Source organism: Purpureocillium lilacinum, assembly GCF_023168085.1.
Source record: "Purpureocillium lilacinum CBS 284.36 DNA, scaffold_2, whole genome shotgun sequence".
Lineage (NCBI taxonomy): Eukaryota > Fungi > Ascomycota > Sordariomycetes > Hypocreales > Ophiocordycipitaceae > Purpureocillium > Purpureocillium lilacinum.
Window position 1 is genome coordinate 3,304,463 of NW_027072112.1, and position 26,068 is coordinate 3,330,530.

At 60.1% G+C, this 26,068-nt stretch overlaps 6 protein-coding genes across 6 annotated transcripts; 3 read left to right on the forward strand and 3 right to left on the reverse strand.

Annotated features, from left to right (window-relative positions):
• Window positions 1-50: 50 nt before the first annotated feature.
• Window positions 51-2,300, reverse strand: PLICBS_002768 (uncharacterized protein; the record flags this gene model as incomplete). The annotated part of the gene is made up of 5 exons (XM_018322471.2): window positions 51-1,089; window positions 1,143-1,267; window positions 1,319-1,453; window positions 1,510-1,529; window positions 1,586-2,300. 5 exons carry the CDS (start codon window positions 2,298-2,300, stop codon window positions 51-53), a joined length of 2,034 nt encoding a protein of 677 aa, XP_018179951.2.
• Window positions 2,301-6,310: 4,010 nt separating this feature from the next.
• On the forward strand, window positions 6,311-8,131 carry PLICBS_002769 (uncharacterized protein; the record flags this gene model as incomplete). The annotated part of the gene is made up of 4 exons (XM_018322473.2): window positions 6,311-6,483; window positions 6,535-7,691; window positions 7,746-7,850; window positions 7,917-8,131. The coding sequence occupies 4 exons, from the start codon at window positions 6,311-6,313 to the stop codon at window positions 8,129-8,131; spliced, it is 1,650 nt and encodes a 549-aa protein (XP_018179953.2).
• A 5,755-nt stretch (window positions 8,132-13,886) lies between these two features.
• PLICBS_002770 (uncharacterized protein) lies at window positions 13,887-18,530 on the forward strand (the record flags this gene model as incomplete). Its single annotated transcript, XM_018322475.2, has 4 exons — window positions 13,887-14,075; window positions 14,150-14,459; window positions 14,515-17,150; window positions 17,205-18,530. The coding sequence occupies 4 exons, from the start codon at window positions 13,887-13,889 to the stop codon at window positions 18,528-18,530; spliced, it is 4,461 nt and encodes a 1,486-aa protein (XP_018179955.2).
• Window positions 18,531-19,491: 961 nt separating this feature from the next.
• On the forward strand, window positions 19,492-20,429 carry PLICBS_002771 (proteasome subunit beta type-5; the record flags this gene model as incomplete). Its single annotated transcript, XM_018322476.2, has 2 exons — window positions 19,492-19,623; window positions 19,710-20,429. The coding sequence occupies 2 exons, from the start codon at window positions 19,492-19,494 to the stop codon at window positions 20,427-20,429; spliced, it is 852 nt and encodes a 283-aa protein (XP_018179956.1).
• A 261-nt stretch (window positions 20,430-20,690) lies between these two features.
• On the reverse strand, window positions 20,691-22,376 carry PLICBS_002772 (uncharacterized protein; the record flags this gene model as incomplete). Its single annotated transcript, XM_018322477.2, has 1 exon — window positions 20,691-22,376. One exon carries the CDS (start codon window positions 22,374-22,376, stop codon window positions 20,691-20,693), a length of 1,686 nt encoding a protein of 561 aa, XP_018179957.2.
• Window positions 22,377-22,803: 427 nt separating this feature from the next.
• On the reverse strand, window positions 22,804-25,818 carry PLICBS_002773 (uncharacterized protein; the record flags this gene model as incomplete). The annotated part of the gene is made up of 1 exon (XM_018322478.2): window positions 22,804-25,818. One exon carries the CDS (start codon window positions 25,816-25,818, stop codon window positions 22,804-22,806), a length of 3,015 nt encoding a protein of 1,004 aa, XP_018179958.2.
• Between the last annotated feature and the right edge of the window lie 250 nt (window positions 25,819-26,068).

The following is a 26,068-nucleotide window of genomic DNA, read 5'->3' on the forward strand; positions in this document are numbered from 1 at the left end:
TGATGCTCCCTCATGACGCATGGCCCTCCGTCGACTCGCAGAGCCGTCACTCAACCCAACCCTACCGCCCAAGCCGCAGCCCCCAACTGCTGGATGATCTGACAAAGATTCTCGACTAGAGGTGGCAGCTCCTGCCCGCGAGTAAAGTTTGACCGCAGCACGTCTTGCGCAATCTCCATGCAGGCTCGCGGATCGTGAATCGAGGCTTCCCTCACCATGCCTCGAACAGCGGGAGCATTGATGAGCGGCCGCCCCTGGTCAAAACCGATGAACCGCTGAATCGCTATCGAATCAGAGCCATCTAGGTAGATGGCTTCGCTCTGATGCTGCGAGGGCGTTCGCTGCCGTCGCAACGCCCGCACCACGACGCCATATGTCCACAAGGTCAGGGCCGCGTGGTGCACAGCGACGGCATAAAAGTCCTTGAGGTGATCTTGCGGAAAGTATCGTGCGTATCGCAAGACCTGGGCCGCGCACCACACGGCAGACCGCGACTCCGAGCTCGTTGCCCACTGCTGCAGCACTGGGTAGATCCGACGCGCTTGATCCTCGCCTTCCTTGCCTGAGAAGAGCTGCATGTCGTCTAGAGACACGTGCAAGTTCATCATGAGCAGGTTGAGGAGCAAGTGCTCCCGTGGCGACATGTCCCGCCACCCAGATGCAATGAGCTGAAAGCTCTGCAGGTCCTTTACCAACTCCTGGTGACGGGAGTCGAGGAGCAGGTTCGGGTTTCCTCCCAGACTGTTCGCGTATGACCGAGTCTTGTGAACCGAGCTCAATTGTCGATACTCCAGTATGAGTGCCCAGAAGCCGTGCAGAAAGATGGATATGGAGTATTGTACGTCAAGCCGCGCGTGGTTTTGCGTCAGTAGGTGAACGTCGTGGAAAAGGTCGCCGACCGATGGCGGTCGCTTCTGGTGTCCGGCGTTCTTCTCCAGGTATCGCCTCTTCCATTCAAGAGCGTTCTCCGCAAACCAGAGGTCCCGCGATTCCGGCAGCGGAAGGGTGAGCTCCGAGTACGAGAGGCACGGATTCGTCAATGTAGTCATGGACGTCTGAGCCTCGCGTATATAACAATGAAACACGAGCCTGTTCCGTCAGTCAGACGGCGGCGCTCCACGTACGTTATCGCAAGGACGTACCGCTTCCATTGTTCCATTTCCACCCAATGTTTCCATTTCTGCTCAAGGACCTCGCCCTCATCAGTGACGTCAACTGCAGTAACTGGGTACTTTGATCGTTGGAATTTCCCTCGGTAACGCATCATCTACAAATGATGAGATCAGGCCGCTCTGCAAAGGGCGCTTGGCATACGTACCGTCACTGGGATAACGAGATGGCATTCCGCAATTTCCATTTTCCGTCGATTCCCGCTCCAAAGACCGTGATCTTGGAGCAATATGAGGGATTGCACGAGGCCCAGCCTTTGAATGGCTGTATTGTTCTCCTCAAACTAGTGACATGTCAGCGGAGACCCGTGGCGCATCGTTGGAGTTGTCCTGTCCATACTCGGCCTGGTATGGTAATGCCTGTGGAGTAGCAGTCAGAACAGCGTTTAGTTGAGCGTGAAAGGGGTTGCACTCACGAACTGCTTCTTGCACGGCGAAGCCAAACTTGCGGAGGGTAGGCACTGGCGTCAGAGAGGCTCCCATTGCGGCGGCCATCGCGACCCATTCGGGCCATTGCTCATTCAATCTGAAAGTCGGAAAGTGTATCCATTCGTCGACTTGGCAAGCCTGTGACGCCAGAAAGATGTGCACCAACGTGTCCATAACTTCAACAGTGGGGAATGAGGCGGCAACGCGGTTGGCTGTGGCTGCGTTTTGGTAGCATGTTGAGAGCAGTATGGCGAGAACGCGATCTCTCGTAGGTTGCTCCAGCTTCTCTGCGACCACCCTCTCAAGCCGCTTCCGGCTCTCCTGGAACTGAGCGCTCGACATCTCCTTCGCGGGTACGGCGAGAAGGCCTTGCTCTTGATATCCAGTATCGTTGTTTTTGGGGTCCCAGCGCCATGGCGACTCGGTCCATGCTTGGACCAAACTCTGGCGCATTTGAGCAATTTCGGCAGAGTGTTCTCCGTGCGTGACGACATCCTGGGCCGGCAACGTTCCCTCGGCCATACCGTCCATGTTCCAATGATCAAGAAGACCGAAGTCTATTTCAGTGAGTTCCAGATTCGCATTATCACAAAAGTCGAGCACGGCGAGCCCCTGAGAATCGGGCATCCTCTGTGCGTCAAGGGGCTGCTCATACAGCACATCTCGCAGGAAGTCAAAGAACGGTGACCTGTTCATATCCATGATGGCATTCGGTAAGGCGTTAGTTTGCTCAAACGCCTGGCGATATGTCTGAGCATTGGCTGCCGCAATGTTAGCATCTGGTAGCTGGGTGAGATGGATCAATGCCTTGCCTTGGTCGGCGCCGGTGTCCGGTGTGGAGAGCCGCCCTTCATCCAGTTGGCAGGATGCTGACTGTGAGAGTGGTGTGCTCTTTGTGGTGGTGGCCTCTGGGCCAGAGGTTGAGACGCTAGGGACTGACCGCCCTTGCCCGAGAGACGCCGGGGAGGATGAGTCTGGAGCGTCTCCGGCCCCGACGGTGGTGTTGGACTGAGATGGCTCGCGCGCGGTTGTATGGGCGGTGGCTGACAAGTGGACCAAATGCATGGCAGCTGCTGAGCCCGCCTCGGATGCGACGCACGAGAGTTTTCGGTTGACGCAACGGCGACATGGCTTCGTTTCATCACACTTTACGCGAGCAACGGCGCAGGGCCGGCATGCTTGCGTAACCCGCCCAGCCCCTGGAGACGATGTCGTCCGGCGACGCTTCTGCGGCGTGTCGTTGTCATGGTTTGCGACGTGTCTGCGTAGGAGATCCTTACGAGCGAACGATTTCTGGCATATCTCACATACGAAACGCCGGCCGAGGGTGTGCGTCTGGACGTGCCTGACCAGATGCTCTGGGCGAGAGTAGGATCGTCCACAGTCGCGACAGGCGTACAAGTTGTTGCCTGCGTGGCTCTTAGTCGACGAGGCCGTGCCATGCCGGGTGGGAGTCTGGTCTGGCGGCGGCCGCAGAGCGGCACCAGCGCCAGAAGAGGCTGGAGGCACAGATGGGGGCGAGACAGAGCTATTGCCGTGCATAGGCGCATGGACGACGTGAGGCTGCGAAGGCGTCAAGCCAAGAGAGTTGCCAGCAGATCCGGTGCCGGGACCAGGAACAGGAACAGAGACGGGGACGGGGACGGGGACGGGGACGGGGACGGGGACGGCGGCAGCGAGGGCAGTGTGGTGAGGAAAGTCGGACGACGTGTCGAGTCCGGTGACGTGGGCGATGGGCTGGGGAGGATCGAGGATGTGGGAAAGGGACGGCCCGGCCATTGCGAAGCCCCTCGCGTAGCGGGATGCGAATGGCGGCGCGCCGGCCAAGGAGGAGCGCGAGTCGGGGGCCACGACTCCAAGGCTCGGCAGTGGTTGACCGGAGGCCGCGGCACGTCTTGAGGCCTACATGAACCGGCTGATGTGGCGGGGGATCCTGGTAGCGCCGCGCGCCGCGCAGCTGGAGATGAGGGCTCGAGATCGGGGGTGTTACGCGGCGAATGTGGTGAAACAGAGGCGGGCGTGGAGGCTGAGGGTCGTTCGGATGAAGGGGGAAGTGAGGCCGAAGACGGACTTGGAAATGGACGAGGTACGCTGAGCGGCGGCAGGAGCCGTGGGCCGTCTGCAAAGCTAGGTCGAGGCAGGCAAGGCGTCGCCAAGTGAGTGCCTGGATGAGACGACGGGACGGAGTGCCTCAAGGACTGTAGAGAGAGACGACGTTTGTAAGTGACACATGTCAGGGTGTTTCTGGTTAGCGAAGCTTGGGCGATGAGACGAGACGGTCACCAAGGTACAGCGCCCACGGACATTGGACGAGTTAGGTACTTCGTAATGGAGGAAGCAGCAGTGGAGGTGGAGGCACGAAAAAAGGCAAGCGCTCGCGCCAGACTGAGGAAGCCGCCATGCGATGGCACTAACAAGGTCATGGGGGTACCAGGCGGCTCCACGCGACGTTGCCTGCAACGCAAGTACCTCCCTTTACCCTTTAAGACGGCTCAGCCAGCCCAGCGGCCTGCTGGAGGGACTGAGCACGACACCTACTTGACCTACACGACGACAACCACGACCACGCGCAGCCCTGAACCCTGGCAGACGACAACCCTGAATCCACCACGGCACGGCGATTTTGTGACAACCACTCCTGCCAAGACGCCCTGTGCACGCAAAATCGGCTGGTTTGCGCCGCGAGCCCGGAATCCGTGCTCTGTACGGACTAGTCGGCCCGGCAGGCAAGGGCAAGAGCGCGCTGCTCGTGGGTCCCCCTTGTTGCCCCCGCGCTCTGGCCGCGTATCAGGGTGACGAATGCGTCGAACCTTCGACGGGAGAAGATGCTGTGGAGACGCTCATCAATCGACAGCGTGCGATCCACACATCGCGAATAACGAAGCGCGTCAGTGAGGGCCGAACCAGTCTTCCACCCTCAAGTCTCACCCTCGACCGCGCACCGCGGGCTGACCCCGGCTTCCCGGCTACGTCGTGCGCCCTCGGTTGAGTCGACTGGACGCAGGCTGCATGCCACAGGCCTGGGCACAGACGCCACGTCACGGACTGGCCATAGTACAGAGCGCCTGATAACGGGTTTGGCCCAGCTGCGGTGATGCTACTTGCACGACGTGCCTGCCGCGCCTCCGGACCAGCAACGGGGCACTATCTCGGCCGAGTCACGATGTCAAGTCGACGATTACATAAGTACTGTCCCTTGCTTTTGGCCCCCAAGGACATGCTCTCGCGCGAATTGCTTCTTCGTACCAAATTGGGGATCAAGGGCGGATTCTCTGCCGCGCATGTCTCGGGCTCCCCGATGGGTCTCGAGGAACGCGCCACTCATGCGTTTTTGACCTTGGTCGACCGCGCAGTGAGCTCTCGAGCAAAGAAGCGTCGCTGGAGAGGAACAGCCCAGCACCTCTGCGGCGTGGATCCCTGCAGTCGGCCAGGTCTGGTGAAACGGAGCAGACGACTGAACCGCCCGCATGGCTTCGGATGGCGCTGGCGAGCGAATGGCACGGCTACGTACCCGGCGCCTCATTCTCCTCTGTCTCGCCTGCTCAAAGTTTAGCACGCCGGCACTTGGCAGCTGCCCGTGCCGCCATAACACTTCCAGTCGACAGGGTTCCAGACCCAGATTGCGTGGCGCCTCCAATCTATTGTCTAAGACCACGGCGCCCAGAGACGGCACGCCAGCCGCCTTTCTTGCCTGGCCTCTGCGTCTTTCGTCAACTCTGCCGCGGAGACGATTCGCTCAGACCCGGGCAGACTGGTCATGCTGTGTCGCCTGCACTTGTGCTGCAGAACGGGTCTGGATTCTGGATGCTGGTGGCGCCTGCGTACTGCACGATGTTCCCCATAGACTAGTCGACGCCAAAACGTGGCCGCGGAGCATGTGCTGTGCAGGGTGTGTACTTGGCGTGGCCTCGAAGCAAGACAGCGCTCGAATCTGGCAGCCCATCTGGCACCTCTGCTCCGCACATGGTTCATGCTGCAGGGGCTAGTTGGCCCCAATCACACATCCCAAGCGGCTGGGTCGACGACGGAGGGTCAAGAAGGCGGATCCCTGGTGCCAGCTGCATGGCGTCTGTCTGGACTCTGGACGATACACCAGGGACTGGAGGGAGAAGTGCCCGTGGCCGCCGTCTCCCGGACAAGTGTTCCCTCACCATCGGTAAAGTTGACGGTAATCTGGATGCGTAACCGCTTACCATCCATCCATTCAATCGAGGTAGTGTTGCACCTGGGGCGCAAAAGGAGCTACGACGCATGCCTTTGGTCTGGTGCAGACAGCTCCAATGGTCACAACAGGAGTCTATTTGGTCGCGCAACCCGGCACGGCAGCTGCCGCCACTTCGACGGGCTGACCTCCAGCATTGACACGACCCTGGGCGTAATACATTGGCTCTTGGCTTGCGATACTAGTGGATCGGAGTTGAGCCTTTAGTGCGCATTCGCTGTGCCACCCCTACGGCATTCGTCGCACTGTGAGTATAATTCAAGTATAAGCCTGCTGTCCCACCAACTAGAAGCCACCTCGGTCTGAGACCCCAGCTCCAGAGTCACCTTTCCTTTCAGCTCCTCCAAGCCATGCGGGCTCTCCCGTCTGGTATATATTGTACGACGGATTTCGCAAGTGACAATGTAAGGCTCGTCGCCCGTCTCACGCCGCAATATTTGGTTGCCATCGGTCTGCGTCTGGCGGGCCACGGACCAAGGACATCGTCATCATGACCAAAGGCAACGTCGGTATCGCAGCAAATCTAGACCCCAGGGTTGAGAACCCGAGGGATGAGAAGCTGCGAAAACAGACGTTGGGCAACGTCCGGTTGATGCACCATGACAGCAAGGGCCTCATTCTGGTTCCCAGGCCGACGTCTGACCCTAATGATCCTCTGAACTGGTGAGGCACTCTTGGCCCCTCGGCTTGCGAGCCTTGTGTCTGACGAGACAGGCCGAAATGGCAAAAGTATTGCATCACTGCGATCGTGTGCCTGACAATGGCCATGTGCACCTTTCTGGCGGCAGGACCGAGCATTGCCATCGTCCAGACAGCTGCAGACTTCTTTCCCGAATCTGTGGCGGACAACACGCTCATGTCATATGCGATCCCCAGAGTTGCCTACTTCTTCACGACAACATCACTGTTGCATGGCACAGGGAACCTCATCTGGGTGCCCTTGGCCAACAAATGGGGGCGCAGACCGGTTTATGTACTCAGCTACCTCATATACTTTGCCGCCTCAGTCTGGCTCATATTCGACAAGTCATATGGCGGGTTCCTAGCCGGGCGAATCCTCATGGGATTCGGCGCCGGGGCCGCCGAGACCATCGCTCCCGTCTCGATTGTCGACCTCTTCTTCCTGCACGAGAGGGGCCGCATCATGTCGGCGTATACCGGCTTCCTGTCTATCGGCGTTGCGGCAGGCATCATCATTTCGGGACTCATCACGATTAACCACTCTTGGCGAACCATATACGAGGTCGGCTCCGCCGTGGTTGGCCTGGGTTTGCTCCTGGTCATCTTCACCCTTCCCGAAACGGCTTATCCTCGAGAGAGCGGCAGCGACAGCAAGGCTCCGACGTCGACGGGTGAGCTAGCAGCCGCGAGATCGGCCAAGAGCTTCTTCGAATCGACAAAGGGCCCGGCTATCAAACGGGAAAGCTACCTTCAGTCTCTTCGACTCTTCCGAAGAACGCTGACCCACGAAAATATCTTGAAGATGATGATCCGGCCGTTTGGTTTGATCATCCTTCCTCCGGTGCTTTGGGCTGCGCTCGTTCAGGCCGCCACGATTGGCTTCCTCGTCGCCGTCACATCCAACGTGGATGCTGCGTTCCAGCAGGCCTACCACTTCCAGCCATATCAAGTTGGGCTGTGTTTCTTCTCGGCAATTATTGGCTCACTGGCCGGCGTCCCAGCCGGCGGTATGCTGGGAGACAAAGTAGCTGACTGCCTGACCAAACGGAACGGCGGCGTCCGCGAGCCAGAAATGCGCCTCCCTGCGATGATTCTGTCTTGCATCACGGCTCCGCTGGCGTTGGTACTCTTCGGCGTTGGGGTACAGCATCAGCTTCACTGGATATGTCCGACCATTGGCCTTGGCCTTTGTGAGTTTTTTCTCACTGGCCCATGGGGGACTTTAATTGCTGATTCAACTGCAGTGAATTTTTCCATCACTCAGGCCGCAAACATCTGCCTCGTCTACGTCATCGATGCCTATCGTCCTGTTGCCGGCGAGGTCACTCTCGCCGTCATGGGCTTCAAATGTATAGTCGCGCCGCCCAGAGACTACTCCTTCCCTTTGTGCAAAGACTGACCACTATTGATTCAAGCGCTCTTTGGATTCCTTCTGGCTTTTGAGACGAACCCCTGGATCAACGAGAGCGGCTACCAGAACGCGTATGGCGCCATGGCGGGCATCTCTGCCGGCGTGCTCATCTTATGGGTGCCGCTGTACTTCTGGGGCAAGAGGATCAGGCACAGGACGTGGAAGTGGCCGATAATGTCCCTCGTCCACTGGAACGACGACCGAGAGGTCGGGGAGTAGGGTGGCTCGGGCAGTGTATATATCCTAGCGTAACAGTTTGAAGGCAACTTTGCATCTCTGAGGCTCTTGTCCTTGGTGACGGGAACGGCGAAGATGCTGCGCTCAGCCGAGCATGCGAGTCGCCATAAGGACATGTATATGCCCTTCATCGGCCAAGAGCCATTGCGCAGACGCAGGACGCCCGAGGCGTTGCCTCAAGAGGCAACTCCCTTCATCCCATTAAAGTATGCCGATTAGGTGCCTGAAGAATGGAGATCAGGGCGCTAGCAGGCGGGTTTGCCGCACTGTTGACCCCGCCTGACCCTGGCAGATGACGGGGCGCAAGTGTATTAGGTAAGTTTTGGTAGGCTCCCCTCGCCCACTGGTGCCGCCCGGATCGCTAAACGCCACCTCCAGGACGATAAGCTGCGCTGTCTCCCGATAAGCACGTTGGCTGTCATGCGTGACGCAAGGGGTCATCGCGTGTCCCTGCCGACTACCAGTCTTCCCCAGGTCCCTTGACGACCGCGATACTTTCGCAGTCTTCTGCTGGCGCCCCCTATTTGGCTGCAGCAGACTCCGAGATGAGTCTGGGCGGTGAGTACAAATACGACCATCGTGGTTCAGTGGTCCGCTTGTGGCGGCGACATGCCCCGGCGAAACAGCCAGGCAGCGGCTGACCCGACTTTGCCAGACGCGAGGTGCAACAAGACGTTGAACGCTACATGAAGTTCGGGGCGACGGGCACACGGACGATTTTCCCCCTTCCGACACACCAACATCGACTCTCGAGAACAAGTGCCGCATTGCCGCATACCCGTCCGGAGCCGCGCAACGTACGACTGCACGAGCCACGGCCCATGTCCTAACATGGCGAGCCCATCCGCCCATCACGGGCCTACCTCCCTCGCGGAGCTAGAGACATCAGATCAAGATTGGCACGGTTCATCCGTGGATGCAGATTCGATGGAGAATACTGATCAGCTGCCCGCCTCGACGGGCTGCCCCTGGCAGACAAGCGAGTTTCACGATGGAGAGTGCTCCCGCTACTTCGATTGCCCGGGTCATCAAATCGCAAGAGGAACGTCGACGGACGGAGACGGAAACGATCACGAGAGGCCAGAGGGTAGCTCCGGTACGGTACAAGAGCGTCGGGACTCCCAACCTTCGATCAGCTCTGGAAATGTTATCGATGGTCCCGCGGCAGACGACAACGAAACGAGGACAAGATCACATGGCGAGCAGAACCCGAACGAGCTTCCAGAGTCGTCCCGGACCGCCTCGGCCGCCGAGGGAGCAGTTCGTGCGACTGGCAGCCAGGCGCACAGCACATTTTCCCTGCCTATTCGAACCTCCTCGATGGTCAGTACGACGAACACCGCCTTGACCGCCTCCCAACAACGTGCAACTCCACTCTCGCCCGATCATGTCCCGCGCTCAACCAGCGGCTACAGGGAAGCTTGGCAGAGTGACGGAAGGGCGGGTTCCTATGGCTTCGAGGACGACTCCGATACCCGGAGGCGAGGGAGCGGATCGCGAGCCCCGCGTGACCGGACACCGGACGCACCCGTCCCTCGCCGACATCGACCGCGCAACGACGGACAAGAGTCCCCAGAGTTTGTGCTCCCTAGATGGCAGCCTGACGCAGAGGTCACGTATTGTCCCATCTGTCATACTCAGTTTAGCTTCTTCGTGCGCAAGCATCACTGCCGGTTCGTCCACACACATCTCAACCAACCTCTCTCCTGACCCAGCTCTGTTGACAACGATTCCAGGAAGTGTGGACGGGTGGTGTGCAACTCGTGCTCCCCACACCGCATTATCATACCTCATCAGTACATCGTTCGGCCTCCCGGGTCGGATATTGCAATGCCTCCGAGCCTACTACTGGACGGCCTCGGGGCAGGATATTTTGACGTGAATGGGCCTTCTGGGGGAGAACGGGTCCGGCTGTGCAACCCTTGCGTACCAGACCCAAACACGGCGCCGCCACAGAGCCCGACATCCTCGGCTGGTGCCTCGCCGCGCTCTTCGCACCAGCGTTCTCGGAGCACTATGGGCGGTACGTACGCCGGCCCACCCGCCAGCAATAGGTACGGAACGGTCTTTGCCAGTGGCCGCAGTGGCGACGTCCACCAGTATTACTCTCCGCGCACGAGGAGCATCACAATGGTAAGGGCACAGCGTTGGGAGTATGACTGTAGGCGTATACTTACACAGGTCAGGTTCGTGGGCCCCACGGAGGAAGCGCTGGTTCATCCAGTCATCATCGCCCCAGCGTGATTTATCCAACTCCGCTTGATCGCCTACTCGCCGTTGGCCCATCTAGCACGCCCTCAGGCTCGCGACGACACCGCCATAGCTCGTTCGGTGAGGGCCCATCTTCATCCCGTCAAAGGGCGCTGCCTCCGCCTCCTCAAATTGCGGAGGAGGACGAGTGTCCCATCTGTCACCGCGAGTTGCCGTCCCGGGAGCTGCCGGACTTCGAAGAGCTGCGAGAGTCTCACATTACTATGTGCATCCAAGCGCACAGCACGTACGGCAGCCCGATGCCCCGAGACGGAGACGACGAGGAGGCGCCCCTACCGGCACCACGGCGGACCGGGATGTACTCGTACGCGGCGACAGAGAAAGACTGCATTGATGACGCCGAGTGCACGATTTGTCTGGAAGAGTTTACGGTGGGCGTGGCAATGGCCCGTCTGGAGTGTCTCTGTCGCTTCCACCGAGCATGCATATCGGCGTGGTTTGTGAACCACCCGGGGCGGTGTCCCGTGCACCAACACGACGGCTTCGGGTTCTAGCATTTGGGCCAGCGGCCCTTGCCCTTCATTACATGTTTGGAGTTGGTCGGTTTCTTCTTTGCTTTTTTTTTTTTTTTTGCTTTCATTTGCATTCGGAGCAAGCCGTGTCGCATTGTCCATTTTCCAACCCCCCTCTTCCATGGCTTCCATGGTTTTCATGGATCTTGTTGGTATGTAAGCTGCAAATCAGCGGCGTTTTGAGGGCAGCATGGTCGATCGTGGAGGGAGGCAAGTCATGTTTGATACCACCGAGTCAGTCATTCACTTTGCTGTAAGGAAGGTGAGGATAGCTAGGAGGGCAAAGGAAGCATAGGGAAACCCATCACCAAATACGTGCGTCGGTCTGTGTCGATGTGACGTGTCCGAGCCGTGCAGCCTCATGCGCTAAAGGCATCTTACGACGTTGGGCTGGCGATCGATGGTGATCTCGAGGACCACGCAACAGTTGGCCACCCCCGTGTCTCGTCGCACGCCTGCCGCACGCCGCGAAAACCGGCAGGTTGGGTTCGGACAACGGACGGGGGGCTGTGCTCGGCAATCGCTCGCCCGGCGGGGCCGCCAGATGGGACCTCGCGGCGGGGACGAGCCTCTGGCGCGCAAAGCGCTGCCGGATCCAGGCGGTTGGAGGCGCCACGAGGAGAGCTGGACATGACGATCTGCGCGAGCCGTCTCCACGGCGAAAGCTGCCTGCACCTGGAGCTTTTTCCAGGCGAGCGATCGGAGCAACGGGCTTGACCAGAATTTGTGAGAGGGAATTGTTCACGAACGGCCGCAAGACCAAGTGTTTTGTCGCTTCGTACAGTACTCTCTCTCTCTGTACTCCGTACATCCGCGGTCGGGCAAGGAGGGGCTACCTTATCATCCCGCCCTGGGGTCATTGACTCAAGTTAAGCGAAACGTGTGGCTCCACGAGGCGGTATCAGTAATACCACAGCCGTCTGGTCGTCCAGCAGTCTCTGTGCCTCGGGCCTCAATTGGAGTGTCTGGCCCGGCCCGACGACTGCCGCCCGGAATTCCTGCCTGTCGCACTGCATCAACGCCAGAGGGCGAGGCACCCGAGAACGGTCGCACAGCTCCGGCACGGCAAGCGATGCCATGATGCCATCAACAGTCGATCGAACACTCCCAAGGTTTCGAAAGGAGCGTGGTCATTCCAGTTTACCAGGGGCTCCAGCTGGGCTGGTTGGCTGGATGGCTGGGCCGGCCACGAGCTGGGACGGGAGAGCCAGCGACGCTTGCAGGGGGGTGTGGGACTCCACTGGCGACTGCCAAAGCCGGAAAAGTCGAGCTGGAGCTCGCCAGGCCTCCCCCCTGCCCTGCTGCACTGCAGACGATCTCGCCAGCCGACCTGAACCAACCCTGGCAAGCCTGGCTGGGGGGAGGCCAATCCCACTGGCGGCCGCCGCGACCCGATAGGAGGGGTTAGACCTGGTGAGATGCAGTGACGAAAACCGTGGAGATCAGGCCGAGCAACCGGGCGCTCGCGCGGCGCGCCAGCGCGACAGACGCCGGCAGCAAGGAAATGCCCTGCTTGCTGGCAGACCATCCATTGAACCCGGCGCCCCCGCTCGGCGCGCGCGCCGCCGCCGTCGCGGCTGGGAGGCCCGCCTGGAGCCACACGAGCGGCATGCCCAGCCAACCAGACGTAGCGCCGCGGGACCCAGCATTACGTCGTCGTTCAGCAGGGCAGGGCACAATCGGCTGTGCGCAGCTGGAGCAGTTGGGGGAGAGGTGGTGGTGGTGTGCTGGTGGTGCTGGTCCTGAACAGCGACAAAGAACCTTCGTCAGAAGCGAAGCGATGTGCGCAGGGCGGGCGGCCGGGCCTGGATTTCGCACCCACGGGCAGCTGAAAGCGTGGCGCAGGCTGGGTTTTTCTTCAGCACCCAGTCGGGGGTTTTTTCCGTGCCCGGAGAAATAATAGGGGAAGTAGCGGTACCTCCCGTCGCGTGTGAGGCCTGGAAGCACATGCGCGGGCACCAGAGCTTCGGCCAGCTTCGCCAAGCTCGCCTGTAAATGAACATGGAAGGTACCTTAGCTGGTGCTGGGCTGTGCTCCAACGCGTCCATACCTGCACAAAGAGCCCGGAGTACTGTAGCATCAGCTGCAACCTGCTGCTTGCGTCCCATCTCCCCGCTGCACGGTGCTCGCTGGCCCGAGGTGCCTCTGGCTGCTGTAACCACTGCGTCGGACCCCCCTCATCTTCCGCAGCAGGAGCTTGCCGTCCATCCTCGCCCAGTCCGTCGCCTCGTCACCACTCTGGAGGGTGCCTTCCTCGCCGATTCTGGCATCAGCCCTCCCTCTTCCTGTTCCCTTGATTGCGACGTACGAGTACCTCTCCTTGCGTGCTCCCCCTCCCAGCTTCATCTGCCGACAGCAGCCCATCCCCATCCGCTCCGACAAGCTCGAGCTCGCGCTGGCCACCGCGAGCGCCTCGTCTCCATCCTCGGCGTGGGCACCACCCCAATCCCACTCCACACACTCCCGCCTGCGGCCGTCGAGCTAGGCTCCCACGCACGAAATAGTAGCTCTTAGCGGCCAGGCCCAGCCACAGCTGTGTCTTGGATCGCTGCCTGGGTACTTGCCGCACCGCCGAGCTTGGCCTGCCCGCCGCCGCTTTCATTACAGTTTGCAACCTTAACTCGCAGTATCCGTTATATTGCTCGTGGCTGCTGCACCTCTCCGGCGCGACGTTGCTGGCCTCGGAATCGTGCATCACCATCACCCACCCTGCAACGGCTGCAACCCATCGACCGCCGCCGTCGCGGCCATCTCGAACCTCGAAAGCCGCTCGAGCGCCGCCGACCGAACTGCGCGTCATCGCCCGCTACCCGATCGCTGCCCGCTGCTAGCTACCGAGCTCTCTCGAAGACGACGTACGCTTTCGCGCGCAATTGCCAGCCACCCCGATTGACCCTACGGCTGGCCACAATCTCGCCCCAAGCTCGTCCTGGCACATTGCCGTCGCAGGCGCCATGTCTGCCAAGGAGGCGCGCGAGCTCAAAGTTCAGGGAGCCATTGAGGCCGCCCAGAACTCCCAATCGCAAATCTCCTCTGAGGATGCTCAGAAGGAAATTGTCGAGCAGTCCTCAAATGCGGGCATCCCCGCCTTTTCTTTCGACCCGGATGCTTCTCCCGAGGAGAAGCGAGCTCAAGCCCGAGATGTGAGTTCATCATCTGCGCCGCAACACTGGCTGCTATAGCAGCAGAGGCGCGACACTTGCTGACAAGCTCCCAGGCCATTCCAAAAGAATTGCAGCGAAGCAGGCGCAACAAGGGCGCCGCCATCATAACCGACCAGGACGATGGCAACGGCCCGGACGAAGATCTTCCCGAGCCCAGCAAAGCCGGCGTTCTTGACGTGGCAACAGACGCCCACGGAAACCAATTGACTGGCGGCGAAGACCCCGATGCCAAAGATGCCCCGTTTTCGCGTACGGGCTGGGCTCCGAAGCTCGGATGGCCGAGCGACAGTGCGAAAGAGGGCGAGAGCTTGCTCGACCATGCCACGTGGGTGGAGGGGAAGCTCCCAGATAAGTTCTTTGGAGGTGAGTCTTGCAAGCAAGCACGCTGACTGGCGTTCGAAATCTAACTGCCGTTTAGACTGGTACCACAACACGGGCCTTGTCATTTTCGCCTGTATTTCGTCATGGCTTGTTGCCGTCCTGGGCGGCGGGCTGGGCTGGGTCACCATCATCATGGCCATCTGTGCGACTTACTACAGGACGTCTCTGCGACGCGTGCGACGTAACTTCCGTGACGACATCTCGCGCGAACTGGCCCTCAAGAAGCTCGACAACGACAACGAGTCCCTCGAGTGGATCAACTCATTCATGGTCAAGTTTTGGCCCATCTACCAGCCTGTCCTGGCCCAGACGATTATCAACTCTGTCGACCAGGTCCTCAGCTCCGCCACGCCCGCCTTTCTCGACAGCCTCAAACTAAAGACGTTTACGCTTGGCTCCAAGCCGCCTCGAATGGAGCACGTCAAGACGTATCCCCGCACCGAAGACGACATTGTCATGATGGATTGGAAGTTTAGCTTTACGCCCAACGATACGGCCGACATGACGGCTCGCCAGCTTAAGAGCAAGATCAACCCCAAGATCGTTCTCGAGATTCGCATCGGCAAGGCCATGATCAGCAAGGGCCTCGATGTTATTGTCGAAGACATGGCATTTTCGGGTATCATGCGCCTCAAGATCAAGCTTCAGATTCCATTCCCTCACGTGGACAGAGTCGAGATGTGCTTCCTTGAGCGACCCGAGATCGACTATGTCTGCAAGCCCCTCGGTGGAGAGAACTTCGGCTTCGACATCAACTTCATCCCCGGCCTCGAAAAGTTCATTCTTGAACAGATTCACGGCAATCTCGCGCCGATGATGTATGCGCCTAACGTCTTCCCCATCGAGGTGGCCAAGATGCTCGCAGGAACCCCTGTTGACCAGGCCGTGGGCGTCCTCGCCCTGACTCTCCATGGCGCCCAGGGCCTCAAGAACTCGGACAACTTTGCAGGTACCGTCGATCCCTATGCGAGCATCAGCTTCAGCCGTCGCCAGGAACTCGCCCGAACGAAGACCATCGAGGACAACCCGAACCCGAGGTGGAACGAGACTCACTACCTCATTGTCACATCTTTCAATGACACACTGGATATCCAGGTGTTTGATAAGAACGACTTCAGAAAGTCCAAGGAGCTGGGTGTCGCCTCTTTCCGTATGGAAGACCTGGAGGAGCTCAACATCCACGAGAACGAGCGCCTCGAGGTCATTGGAGACGGCAAGGCGCGTGGCGTCGTCTCTTGTGACCTTCGATTCTTCCCTGTTCTAGAAGCCGCCAAAAACGAGGAGGGTAAATTGGAGCCGCCACCGGAATCGAATCAGGGTATTTTGCGCTTTACCGTCGAGCAGGCTAAAGATCTGGACGGCACCAAGAGTCTGGTTGGCCTTCTCAACCCTTACGCAACCTTGTTCCTCAACGGCAAGACTGTCCACGAGACCAAGAAGCTCAAGCGCACAAACAACCCCATCTGGGACAATGGGTCTAAGGAGATCCTCATCACGGATCGCAAGAAGGCCAAGCTTGGAGTCACGATCAAGGACGACCGAGACCTCACGGGAGACCAAACGCTCGGCAAGTACCAAATCAAGCTCGACGAGATTCTTGACTGCATGGCGCAAGGGAAGGAGTGGTACCAGCTGTCCGGGGCGAGCACCGGCCGTGTCAAGATGATGGCGCAGTGGAGGCCCGTTGCCATCAGCGGCGTGGCCGGCACTGGCGGCTACGTCACGCCCATCGGCGTCATGCGATTTCACTTCAAGAAGGCTACCGATCTGCGAAACTTTGAGTCCTTCGGCAAGTCAGATCCCTACGTCCGCGTGCTTCTCTCTGGCATCGACAAGGCGCGAACCGTCACCTTCCGCAACGACCTCAACCCCGAATGGGACGAAGTCCTCTACGTGCCTATCCACTCGCCCCGTGACAGGCTTGCACTGGAAGTCATGGATGCCGAGAAGATGGGCAAGGACCGTAGCCTTGGTTTGATCGAGGTCTTTGCGGGTGACTACGTCAGCCAGGATGAGGTCGGCGAGTATCTCGTCAACGACAAGAAGCATCTCCGCGAAGAAGGACTCCGTTTGCATGGAAAGGGCATCGCTAAGGGAACACTAACCTACACTGCCTCTTTCTATCCCTGCCTGAACGTTGCGGACCCGGAGGAGGAAGAGGAAGAAGAGAAAGAGGCCGAAAAGACGACCGCAGAGGACAAAGCGAGCGAGGGCAAGCCCAGCACCGATCAGCAGCGAGCCTCGCTCGATCGGTCCCCTACCGCAGGGAAGTTCAGAGCTAGCCTCGACAAGAACGGCAATGGAGACGCGCGCACGTCGACATCAACCTCTGGCCGGCCGTCTGTCGAGAAACAGGGACCCCCGAAGATCCGGCTCAGCCCCGAGGAGCTGCTCAAGCATGAGAGTGGTCTGCTCATTTTCCGATTGTTGGAAGCCGAAATGCCTGAGGGCAACAGCCGCCTCGAGGTGTTCGTGGATGACATGGCCTACGCTTCGTACGTCTCGTCGACTACGGCCGGCAGGGCACACAAGTTCGACGAGATTGGCGATTGTGTTGTTCGTGAGCTGGACGTGTCTCGTTTGACGCTCAAGGCGAGGAAGAAGGGCGACGATGATGACCACGTTCTTGCCCAGCTGACTGGGAACACCCTAGAAACACTCAAGCAATGCTTGGTAGGCATGCCTTTGAATTCGCGAAACGATGTAGCGCTGACCATTGTGAAACAGAACAACCCTACCAAGCTCAAGCTGAAGACTGACGATGGCAGAGACGGTTGGGTCAAGGTCAGCCTCAAGTATATCCCCATCAAGATGCAGTTGGATCCAAGCGAGAGTATCAACAACATGGGCAAACTCCGTGTCGACGTGCTGGATGCTCAAGACCTGCCGGCAGCAGACAGAAACGGAAAGAGCGACCCGTACTGCAAGTTTGAGCTTAACGGCAACGAAGTGTACAAGACGAAGGTACAGAAGAAGACACTCACGCCGGCGTGGAACGAGTTCTTCGAGGTCAATGTCCCGTCACGGACGGCGGCAAAGTTCGTTGTTACCGTTTACGACTACGATTTTGCGGATAAGCCCGACCTCCTGGGCGCCGCCACTATCAACCTGGAGTCTCTGGACCCTTTCAAGGCGTCCGAGTCTCGCTTCATCTTGGACGGAAAGTCGGGCACCTTGCGTCTCCGGATGGTCTTCCGGCCCGACTACGTTACGCGTACCATGCAGGGAACGTCGACTTTCTCGGGCACCTTTGCCGCGCCCGGCAGGATCGTTACAGGCGTTGCTGGAGCTCCCATCAAGGGCGGCGCAGCCGTGGCGGGTGTCGTGGGCCACGGTGTTGGCAGGGGTGCATCTTTCCTGAAGCGCGGAGTCTTTGGGAAGAAGAAGGACGCCGACGACGCGAACGGCGCGTTACCTGACGTGGCGGAGTCGCGTCCAACCACAAGCAATGGCCACGACGTAGCCCCCGTTGGCGGCCCGCGCCAGTCCCTCGGATTAGCGGATGGCTCTCCCATTCCTACCATCGAGCAGCCACGAAATGACTCTCCTGGTCACAGTCGTACAAAGAGCATTGCGGCATCGTCAATCCACAGCACGGCACCAGCAGGTGCGGCATTGGGCACGGCTTCATTTACGATTGTCGGCGCATCAAACTTTCCCCCGTCGACGAATTTGTACATTGTGGTCACGCAGCTGTCGCCAAAGGAGAAGGTAATCGGCAAGACCAAGCACCACAAGTCTGGAACTGGCCAGTGGAGCTTTGAGGACACCTTCACAGCCAAGTGCACTCCGGACACGCAGTTCAAGATAGAGGCGAAGGGCGACCACTTTGTCGGCAAGGATGATGACCTGGGCGAGTTTCCGCTGTTCGTCGACGAGACGGGAACCGCAACGCCCAAGGAGCTCAGCGTGGGCTCGGGTACCGTCACCATCAAGAGCACTTTCCAACCGGCGGAGCCGAGCGCACCAGACACACCCAAGTCGCACATGCGCAGGAGCTTCCTGAGCAAGAGGGACGGGCGTCCCAGCCGTGAGACGACGCCGAATCCTTAGATTGGAGCTGCAGTCTTTTGGGTCAAAATCTAAGCCTAGAAGGCGAGCAAGTGGAGTGCATAGTGGAAAGCAGGGTTGAAGGGAAAAGTATACTTGGGTTGGGAGGAACATTGATATCGTCATGACCGCCGTGCTACGGCCGTCTCTGTTCGCACGCGCTGAACGAGGTTTCCTTGTCTCTTCACATTGTTACAGGCGATCCTTTGTTCCGTTTTCTTTGCTGTCAGTTTCGGATCCTCTCCTGTCTCTGGTCTGTGGTGGGCGTGACATGGGAGAAGCCATTCTGACGGACACCGGAGCGAATGAGGGCTCCTGAGATGGGAGGAGGGTGGGAAAATCCGCTAGTTTTGTTAATTTGCGATATCCTAGTCGAGTAGTTGCTATGACTTCACGGAAGGCTGAGACCAATGTTGCCCGGCAGGTGAGATGTCGTGCGCCCGGCTTCACGAGCTTACAGCGGCACCTCGTTTACAGGTGATGTTTTGGAGCCGCAGCCCAGAAAGGAAGTGAAGAGTGTACCTGGGTACCTTGTTTGGGTGCGTCAATTCAGGCAACAAGGCACTGATGCAAAGGTGGGGCCCTTCTCGCCTGCTACTGGACAACGAGATTGGCAGACGCCGCAACGCCGCATTACCTCAGCCAGCTTGCAGCCTCGCTGGCTGGAGCTCCATGCTGCTGCTCAAGCTGGTGACGCGCGATCCGGGAGCTGCCTGACCTCGTCAACCCGCTTCGCCATCTCCAACGACCGGCCAGACCCCGTCCACACTGCACCACCACCATCATCATCACGACCTAATTCAGCGATCCAGTGCCACAGGCGGGTGCACAAAGGAGCGTACCAAATCCCATTTTCTCTCCTCATCGGACCGGCATCACCCACCGCGTTGGTGAACGACGAGGTCCCTCCGTGTCCGACAAAGCCGTCCGCGATAACGCCAGACCCCGGTCTTCGCCGTCAACAATGGACACCCTCGTTTCGAGATACAGCCGGCCGGCCTACGAGCAGAATGAGTCGTTTGAGGATGAGGCACAGGACCTGATGAACCCGGCCTCGAGCCTCGCTGGCAAGTTTGCCATGCCGCCGATTGCCCAGGTATATCCCACCATGAGAGCGTGCACTTCCCCATTGCGAGGGGGAAACAACCCACTGATCTTGATGTTAACGCCTGTAATCGATAGCCGTCTTCCTGGCTGCGCGCTGCGACGGACGACCGGTCGAACCCCGACTGCCCCATCAAGATTGCCCACGGCACGACGACGCTCGCTTTCCGCTTCAAGGGCGGCATCATCGTCGCCACCGACTCGCGAGCCACGGCCGGCAACTGGATCGCCTCGCAGACGGTCAAAAAGGTCATTGAGATCAACAGCGTGCTGCTCGGCACCATGGCCGGCGGTGCCGCCGACTGCCAGTACTGGCTCGCCTGGCTGGGCATGCAGTGCCGCCTGCACGAGCTGCGTCACAAGCGGCGCATCAGCGTCGCCGCCGCGAGCAAGATCCTCGCCAACCTCGTCTACTCGTACAAGGGCATGGGCCTCAGCATGGGCACCATGTGCGCCGGCGTGACCAAGGAGGAGGGCCCCGCGCTCTACTACGTCGACAGCGACGGCACGCGCCTCCAGGGCAACCTCTTCTGCGTGGGCAGCGGTCAGACGTTCGCGTACGGCGTGCTCGACGCCGAGTACAACTACGACCTGAGCGTCGAGGACGCGCTGGAGCTCGGCAGGCGGAGCATCTTGGCGGCCACGCACCGCGACGCCTACTCCGGTGGCTTCATCAACCTGTACCACGTCAAGGAGGAGGGCTGGGTCAAGCACGGCTTCAACGACACGAACCCCATCTTCTGGCAGACGAAGCTGGAGAAGGGCGAGTTTACCAACGTGACGAGCGAGCTGGACTAGACTAGGTAGGAGGGGCATGCACGCGTGAAGAGAAGAGGGGAGGCGAGGCTTAAGAGCGAAGCCGCGGTGGCGGCCGTGTACTGGTCAATGTATCTTGTACAACAAATACACAAGGCATTTCGTTTTCTAGAGCATGACTGTCCTCTATGCAAGGCCGCTAAAGTACAGGTGATTTTACAAGTCGTGTCATAATGTACAGGTATGTCGTTAAAAGTAGGCGTCTGGTCTTCCGCGTCCGCAGGCTCAGAGTGTTCCAAGTCTTCACGCCTCGGCGCCGTCCTTGAGCCACCCGTCGACGCCCAGGATGCCCGGCCCGACACTGGGATCCATGGGCCACTTGCCGATGGGGCACGCCGACAGGTCGCTCCGCCAGCCGGCCTCGTACATCTCCATGGCGGTCCAGGCCACCATGGCGGCGTTGTCGGTGCACAGCGCGACGGGGGGCGCGACGAGGCGCACGCCCGGGAAGCCGCGGGCGGCGAGCGTCGTGCGCAGGACGTGCGCGAGGAAGCGGTTGGAGGCGACGCCGCCGGCGACGACGAGCGTGGTTGTTGTTCCGCCGTCGTTATGGCTGCCGTTGCTCTTGCCGCTGCCGCCGTCGCCCATCAGCAGCTCCGGGCGGTCCTCGAGGGCGAGAACAAGGCGCGAGGCGAGGTGCTGGAACGCGGCGCGGAGGGTGTGCCGCGCGAGGGCGCGCCGCTCGGCCAGGTCCATGTGCGGCCCGCGCTGGGCGGCGACGCGGTGGACGTGCGTGTGGATGCTGCTGAAGGAGTAGGCGAGGCGGCGCGAGTTGCGGAAGGGCAGCGGCACGGTCCAGTCGTAGCCCGAGGGGACGTCGGCGATTTCGTCGGCGCGCGAGGCGGCGGGCCGGAAGAAGGCCTCGTGCTGGGCTGCCACGCCGTCGTCGCGACCGTTGTCGTTGCCGTTGCCGGTAGAAGGGGGAAACGCAAAGGCGTCGAGGAGGCGCCCGTACATGACGTCCGGGCTGGCCTCCAGCACGTCCTCGGGCAGGATGACGCGCGCCGTCTGGTCGAGCAGGTTGCCGATGGCGATGTCCCCCGTGGTGGCGACGATGCGGTGGTCCGTCAGCGAGGCCGAGTGCACGAGCTGCGTGTGCCCGCCGGAGACGAGGAGCGACAGGAACGGGAAGTCTGGAGCGGCGCCGGTGCCGCTGCTGCCGCTGTCGCCACCGATTGCTGTCGTTTTGCTGCTCTCATTGGGAGCAGGACTAAAGTTGGAGCTGGAGACCCGGTTACCGCTGCCGCTGCCGCCCATGGCCATGTCCATGCCCAGCGCGCCGACGAGCCGCGGCGTCAGGGCGTGCGCCTGCATGTGGTGCACCGCGAGCAGGGGCACGCCCCACGCCACGGCGAGGCCCTTGGCGACGTTGAGCCCGACGGCAAGGTTGGCCATGATGCCGGGCCCGCGCGTGACGGACACGAAATCCGGCAGGGCCTTTTTCCTGCCGTCCACGTCGACGGTGCGCCTAGACTCCGCGGTCACTGCTCCTACCCACTCCCTCTTCGTCGCCGCCTCCACCGTCGCCGTCGCCGTCGTCGTCGTAGAGCCATCGTCCACAGCATCCGGCAGCGCCGCCAGCGCGCGCCTCACGAGTGGCCCCAGCGACGCATTGTGGCCCTGCACCGCCACGACGGGGTTCACGCCGCGAAAGGCGCGGTTGTCCGACGAGACGCGCTCGTTGAAGAGCAGCGCGGCGCGGCCCGTGGCGCGGCACCGCGAGAGCACCGCCACGGCTGTGTCGTCGCACGACGTCTCGATGGCGAGGGTGAGGAGCGTCCGGGACGAGGACGGGCTAGCTGCTGCTACGGCTGCTGGTCCGCGGACGAGGAGCGGCGAGGCGCTCCCGTAGATGCTATAGGAGGGTGCCCACCGCGCGCTGGGGCGGAGAGCGAAGAGGAGAGCGCCGCGGCATGGCGGGCGCGGCATGGCGGGCGCGGCATCAAGGCGCGGTGCGAGACGCGGTAAGGGACTGTCTGTGGTGATGAGGTGTGCGCCCGGATGAGGTGAAGTTGGAGGTTGGAGCCTTGGAGTTGGTGATGTGGTGGAAAGCAGGGGGGCGAACCCGCGTCGAAAATTAACTGGGTCCAGGGACCGGCGCCAGCTCCGGCCCCACAAACGCCGGCAGACGGTCCGGCTCCGGTCCACATCCTCCGCACGAGCAAGAACGAGGCTAACCACGAGTGCACGGAACAGTCAAGACCAGCCTTACACGGCTTGGAAGTGATTAAAGAGACGTTATCTCTTCAAAGAACTGACTATGCCGTTTCCAACGCCCGAGGCAATGCAAAGCAAAATATACTGTGAGTATGGGACATAGCTGGCGTTACGCGCACGCCCGCCCTGCTTGTACCTTTCACTTCCGTGTCTGAACCCAGTTTACCCACTCGCACTTGCATCCGCCAGTTCCTCCATCGAAGCCCCCGACGCTCGCATCGCCGGTTCCACGTGGGTTGATCCAGGTCCCCCCCACGCCCATGTTGTTGGCCAGGAGAGCGGGCTTGCTCGTATCGAGCTTCAGCCGCTTGTCCATGGGCCAGTACCACACCAGCTTCTTCTTCGGGTCGCCGCCGTGAGTATCGATCGTCACAGTCACAGGGTACGGCATTGTTCCTGGCCGAACAAGCTCCCCAGTACCGGTGATGCCGCGCCCTGTGTCCGCGTTCAGGAGTGACGACGTGTTGGAGCTGAGTGCTCGAGTCCAAATTTGCAGCAGCACCCGCGTTTCGGCCCACGTCACCAGAAAGTCGGCCTCGGTCTTGCGGCATCCGCCGTTCTCATCTAGTGGGACGTTGCCCTCGTCCGTCTTGTTCAGTATCGTCGCGGACCGTACGAAGATGGTCCTCTTGAAATGAGTGTAGAATGCGTAGTGCTCCGTGGGGAGACCTCGGTCAAAGAGCCGCACGGGTTGCTTGACAGGATTCGGAAGCATTGCGGCGGGTGCGGGCGTCCCATCTGAGTCCAGATCCGGAGCAGGAAGTAGCGCGACCAGGCTCTGGTTGCCGATTTGGTTACTTGGTCCCCTTTTTGTTAGCGACGGAAAGCTGACCGTATCGTTCATCGACTTGAGCAGGCTGATGTAGAACGGGGTCGGCTCGCCCGCCTTGTTCTCGGCCTGGACATTGTCCGTGGTGTTGCCCAAGAAAAACATCTCCTTAAAGCTCGGCGCCGCTGGCTGGGGAACAAATCCGCTCGCTCCCTGCCTTGCTTGAAGAATTGCCCCGGCAGCGGCCGCGACAGCCGACAATCCCCTCCGAGGCTTCTCACCGCCTGAGCCTTTCCAACCATTATTTGTGCTGTTGTCCCATTGGATCTGCATGATCACGGTCGGCTGGTTGGCCTTGTACGGGGCGACAGAGTCTTGCTGGTCTTTGGGGAGCGAACAGCTCCAGAGAGTCGACGGCTCAGTGCAGACGCTTTTGGAGGCACTGTTATCTGGGCCCACTACTGTCAGGACACCCGTAGGCATTGGCGGAAAGTCTGTGAGGTTAACCCATATCGACTGTTCTGCGGTGGTGCCGTGATGTCTGGTGAGCACGACGGCCAGGACGACGATGAGAATGATAAGAGCGATGATTCCGGTCCAGATCGCCAGCCAGACTCGCCGGCGCTTGCGGCCTTCTCGTCCAGTGCGGCCATAGCAACCGCCCGCCGGAACGCAACCTCGGCCTCTCCAGAAGCCGCCCAGCCGTCGAGCGACGACTTCTTCCTTCTCGTGGCGGCGCCTTCGTCTTTCAACCTTGTGAAACTGGCCCCGGGCTGCATGTGCGTGTTCCTGTGGGAGATATGTGCCCAGCGGCCGAGGCGGCAAAGGCTCTTCTTTCCTTGGGGGTGTTTGGCTTCGGATGGTGGGCGTCAGAGGAACGTTGACTAATTGTGTTGCGCCTTGAGACGTCATTGTCGCCGCGAGGCCGGGAGACGCCGGACCAGGAGACGGAGGAAATTGGGCCTGCAACGGATGACCAGGCGGGAAAAGCGCTCTGTATCGCACTGCCGCCTTGTCGTGCTTCTTCGGGGGCGAATACGGCGGTGGCTGGTCCCTGTTGCTCTCGTTCGTCATGACCGTGTAATGCTTCTCCTGAACTGTCCACCCCTTGGACAGTGATGGAGCACTCTTCGATGACGACGCCTCTAGCTCTGGCGCCGGTTGCAATTCAGATTGCGACCCCTGAGCTTTCCGAGGTGTCGGGGCGCGCACTATGGGTGCTTGCGCCATGACCCGTGGCACCTGCAGCGACTGGTCCTCAAGGCGTTTCTCGTCAATGTATGCGTACTTCCCAGGCGATCGTTCCTCATCTCTTGGGGACGCAGCCTTCAGCTTCCGGCTAGAGAACGAGAACGTCTTGTCGACGAAAGGGGTGACGACATGGTCCCACCACCCTTGCGATCTGGATCCGGCACTCTCAGGGGAGACGCCTGGAATCCTTCCTTGGGCTTGCTTTTGGGGAGACGGGCCATCTTCTTCAAACAGCGTGCAGGGCGTTCCACTGTCTTCCTCCTCTGGGCTGTGCGAAAGCTCAAGGCTAAGTATCCTTGGCTGAGACGCCTTGTAGGTGTCAGGGACAGCCGGCACTGGGGGTGCCCGTTGGCTGATAGCCAGTCCAGCGAGTGTCGCTTGCGAATAGATACTCGAGGCAGCTCGGTTCGACCGAAAAGAGTTGGTGGTATCCGGGGTATCTGGAGACCACACTGATCTTTGCAAGTTTGTGCTCGGGTCGTCCGTAGCTGAGCTCCCGGTTGTGGGTATCAGCCTTCCCGTCGCATTATTCAAGACAGGAGTCCTGGGCGTTTGGGTGTTGGCCGTCTGGGGACTGATATCGCGCGAGCTCATTTGATCAGACGGCAGAGATATTCCAATGACAATGGGCCGGTCATCGGGGGAAAGCTCCTGCTCTGTGCGTGCTGATCTTTGTGGCGTGGGAGACTCCGGTGTCTGTGTCTTGTCCCTCTTGAGCCAGTTCCAGTTTCCGACAGAGGCAGAATTTGGCTCTCCCTCCAGCGCTCGGAGCGCCGCGGCGTCCACAAACTTTGGCTGCGGCTCGCCGGCGGCGCGCATTTGATGAGCAATGTGGTTATTTCGCTTGAAGGCGCTCATGTCGGTGATGAGTCGAATGCCGGCCTTTTCGTTTTGCGCCTTTTGTCGATGCCGAGACTTGAGCCGCCTGACCTTGGCCGTCGAAAGTCGTGAAGTTCTGGTAGTCGAGGGCTTGAGCGAGGTCCGGGATCGCGACGTGACAGGTTGCAGCGGCGGAGGTATCGAAACCTGCACTCCGGCATCGATGGGGGTGACGACGTCGTCATCCTCCCACTCCTCCCAGTCATCCGGCTCATGGTGTCGGTTTGTGACGGGCGAGTCCTGTCTGTGCCCCATCGTGTTTCTGTTTGCGTATGAGGCGTACGCAATGCAGCGATACGGTCGTTTGGGTTCTTCGTTGCGGAGGCGGGTACGAAGTAGTGCGGGGACAAAGTTGTACACGCTGTTTCTCACAGAGCTTCTCCCGTAAAGAATAGTGATGCACGACGCATGACCGCCGGGGGCTGTGAGATGCGAAGCGGATGATACAGACAGAGGAAAATGCAAAGGGCGAGACGCAAGTATCGTGGAGCGCGCGGGTTGCGTA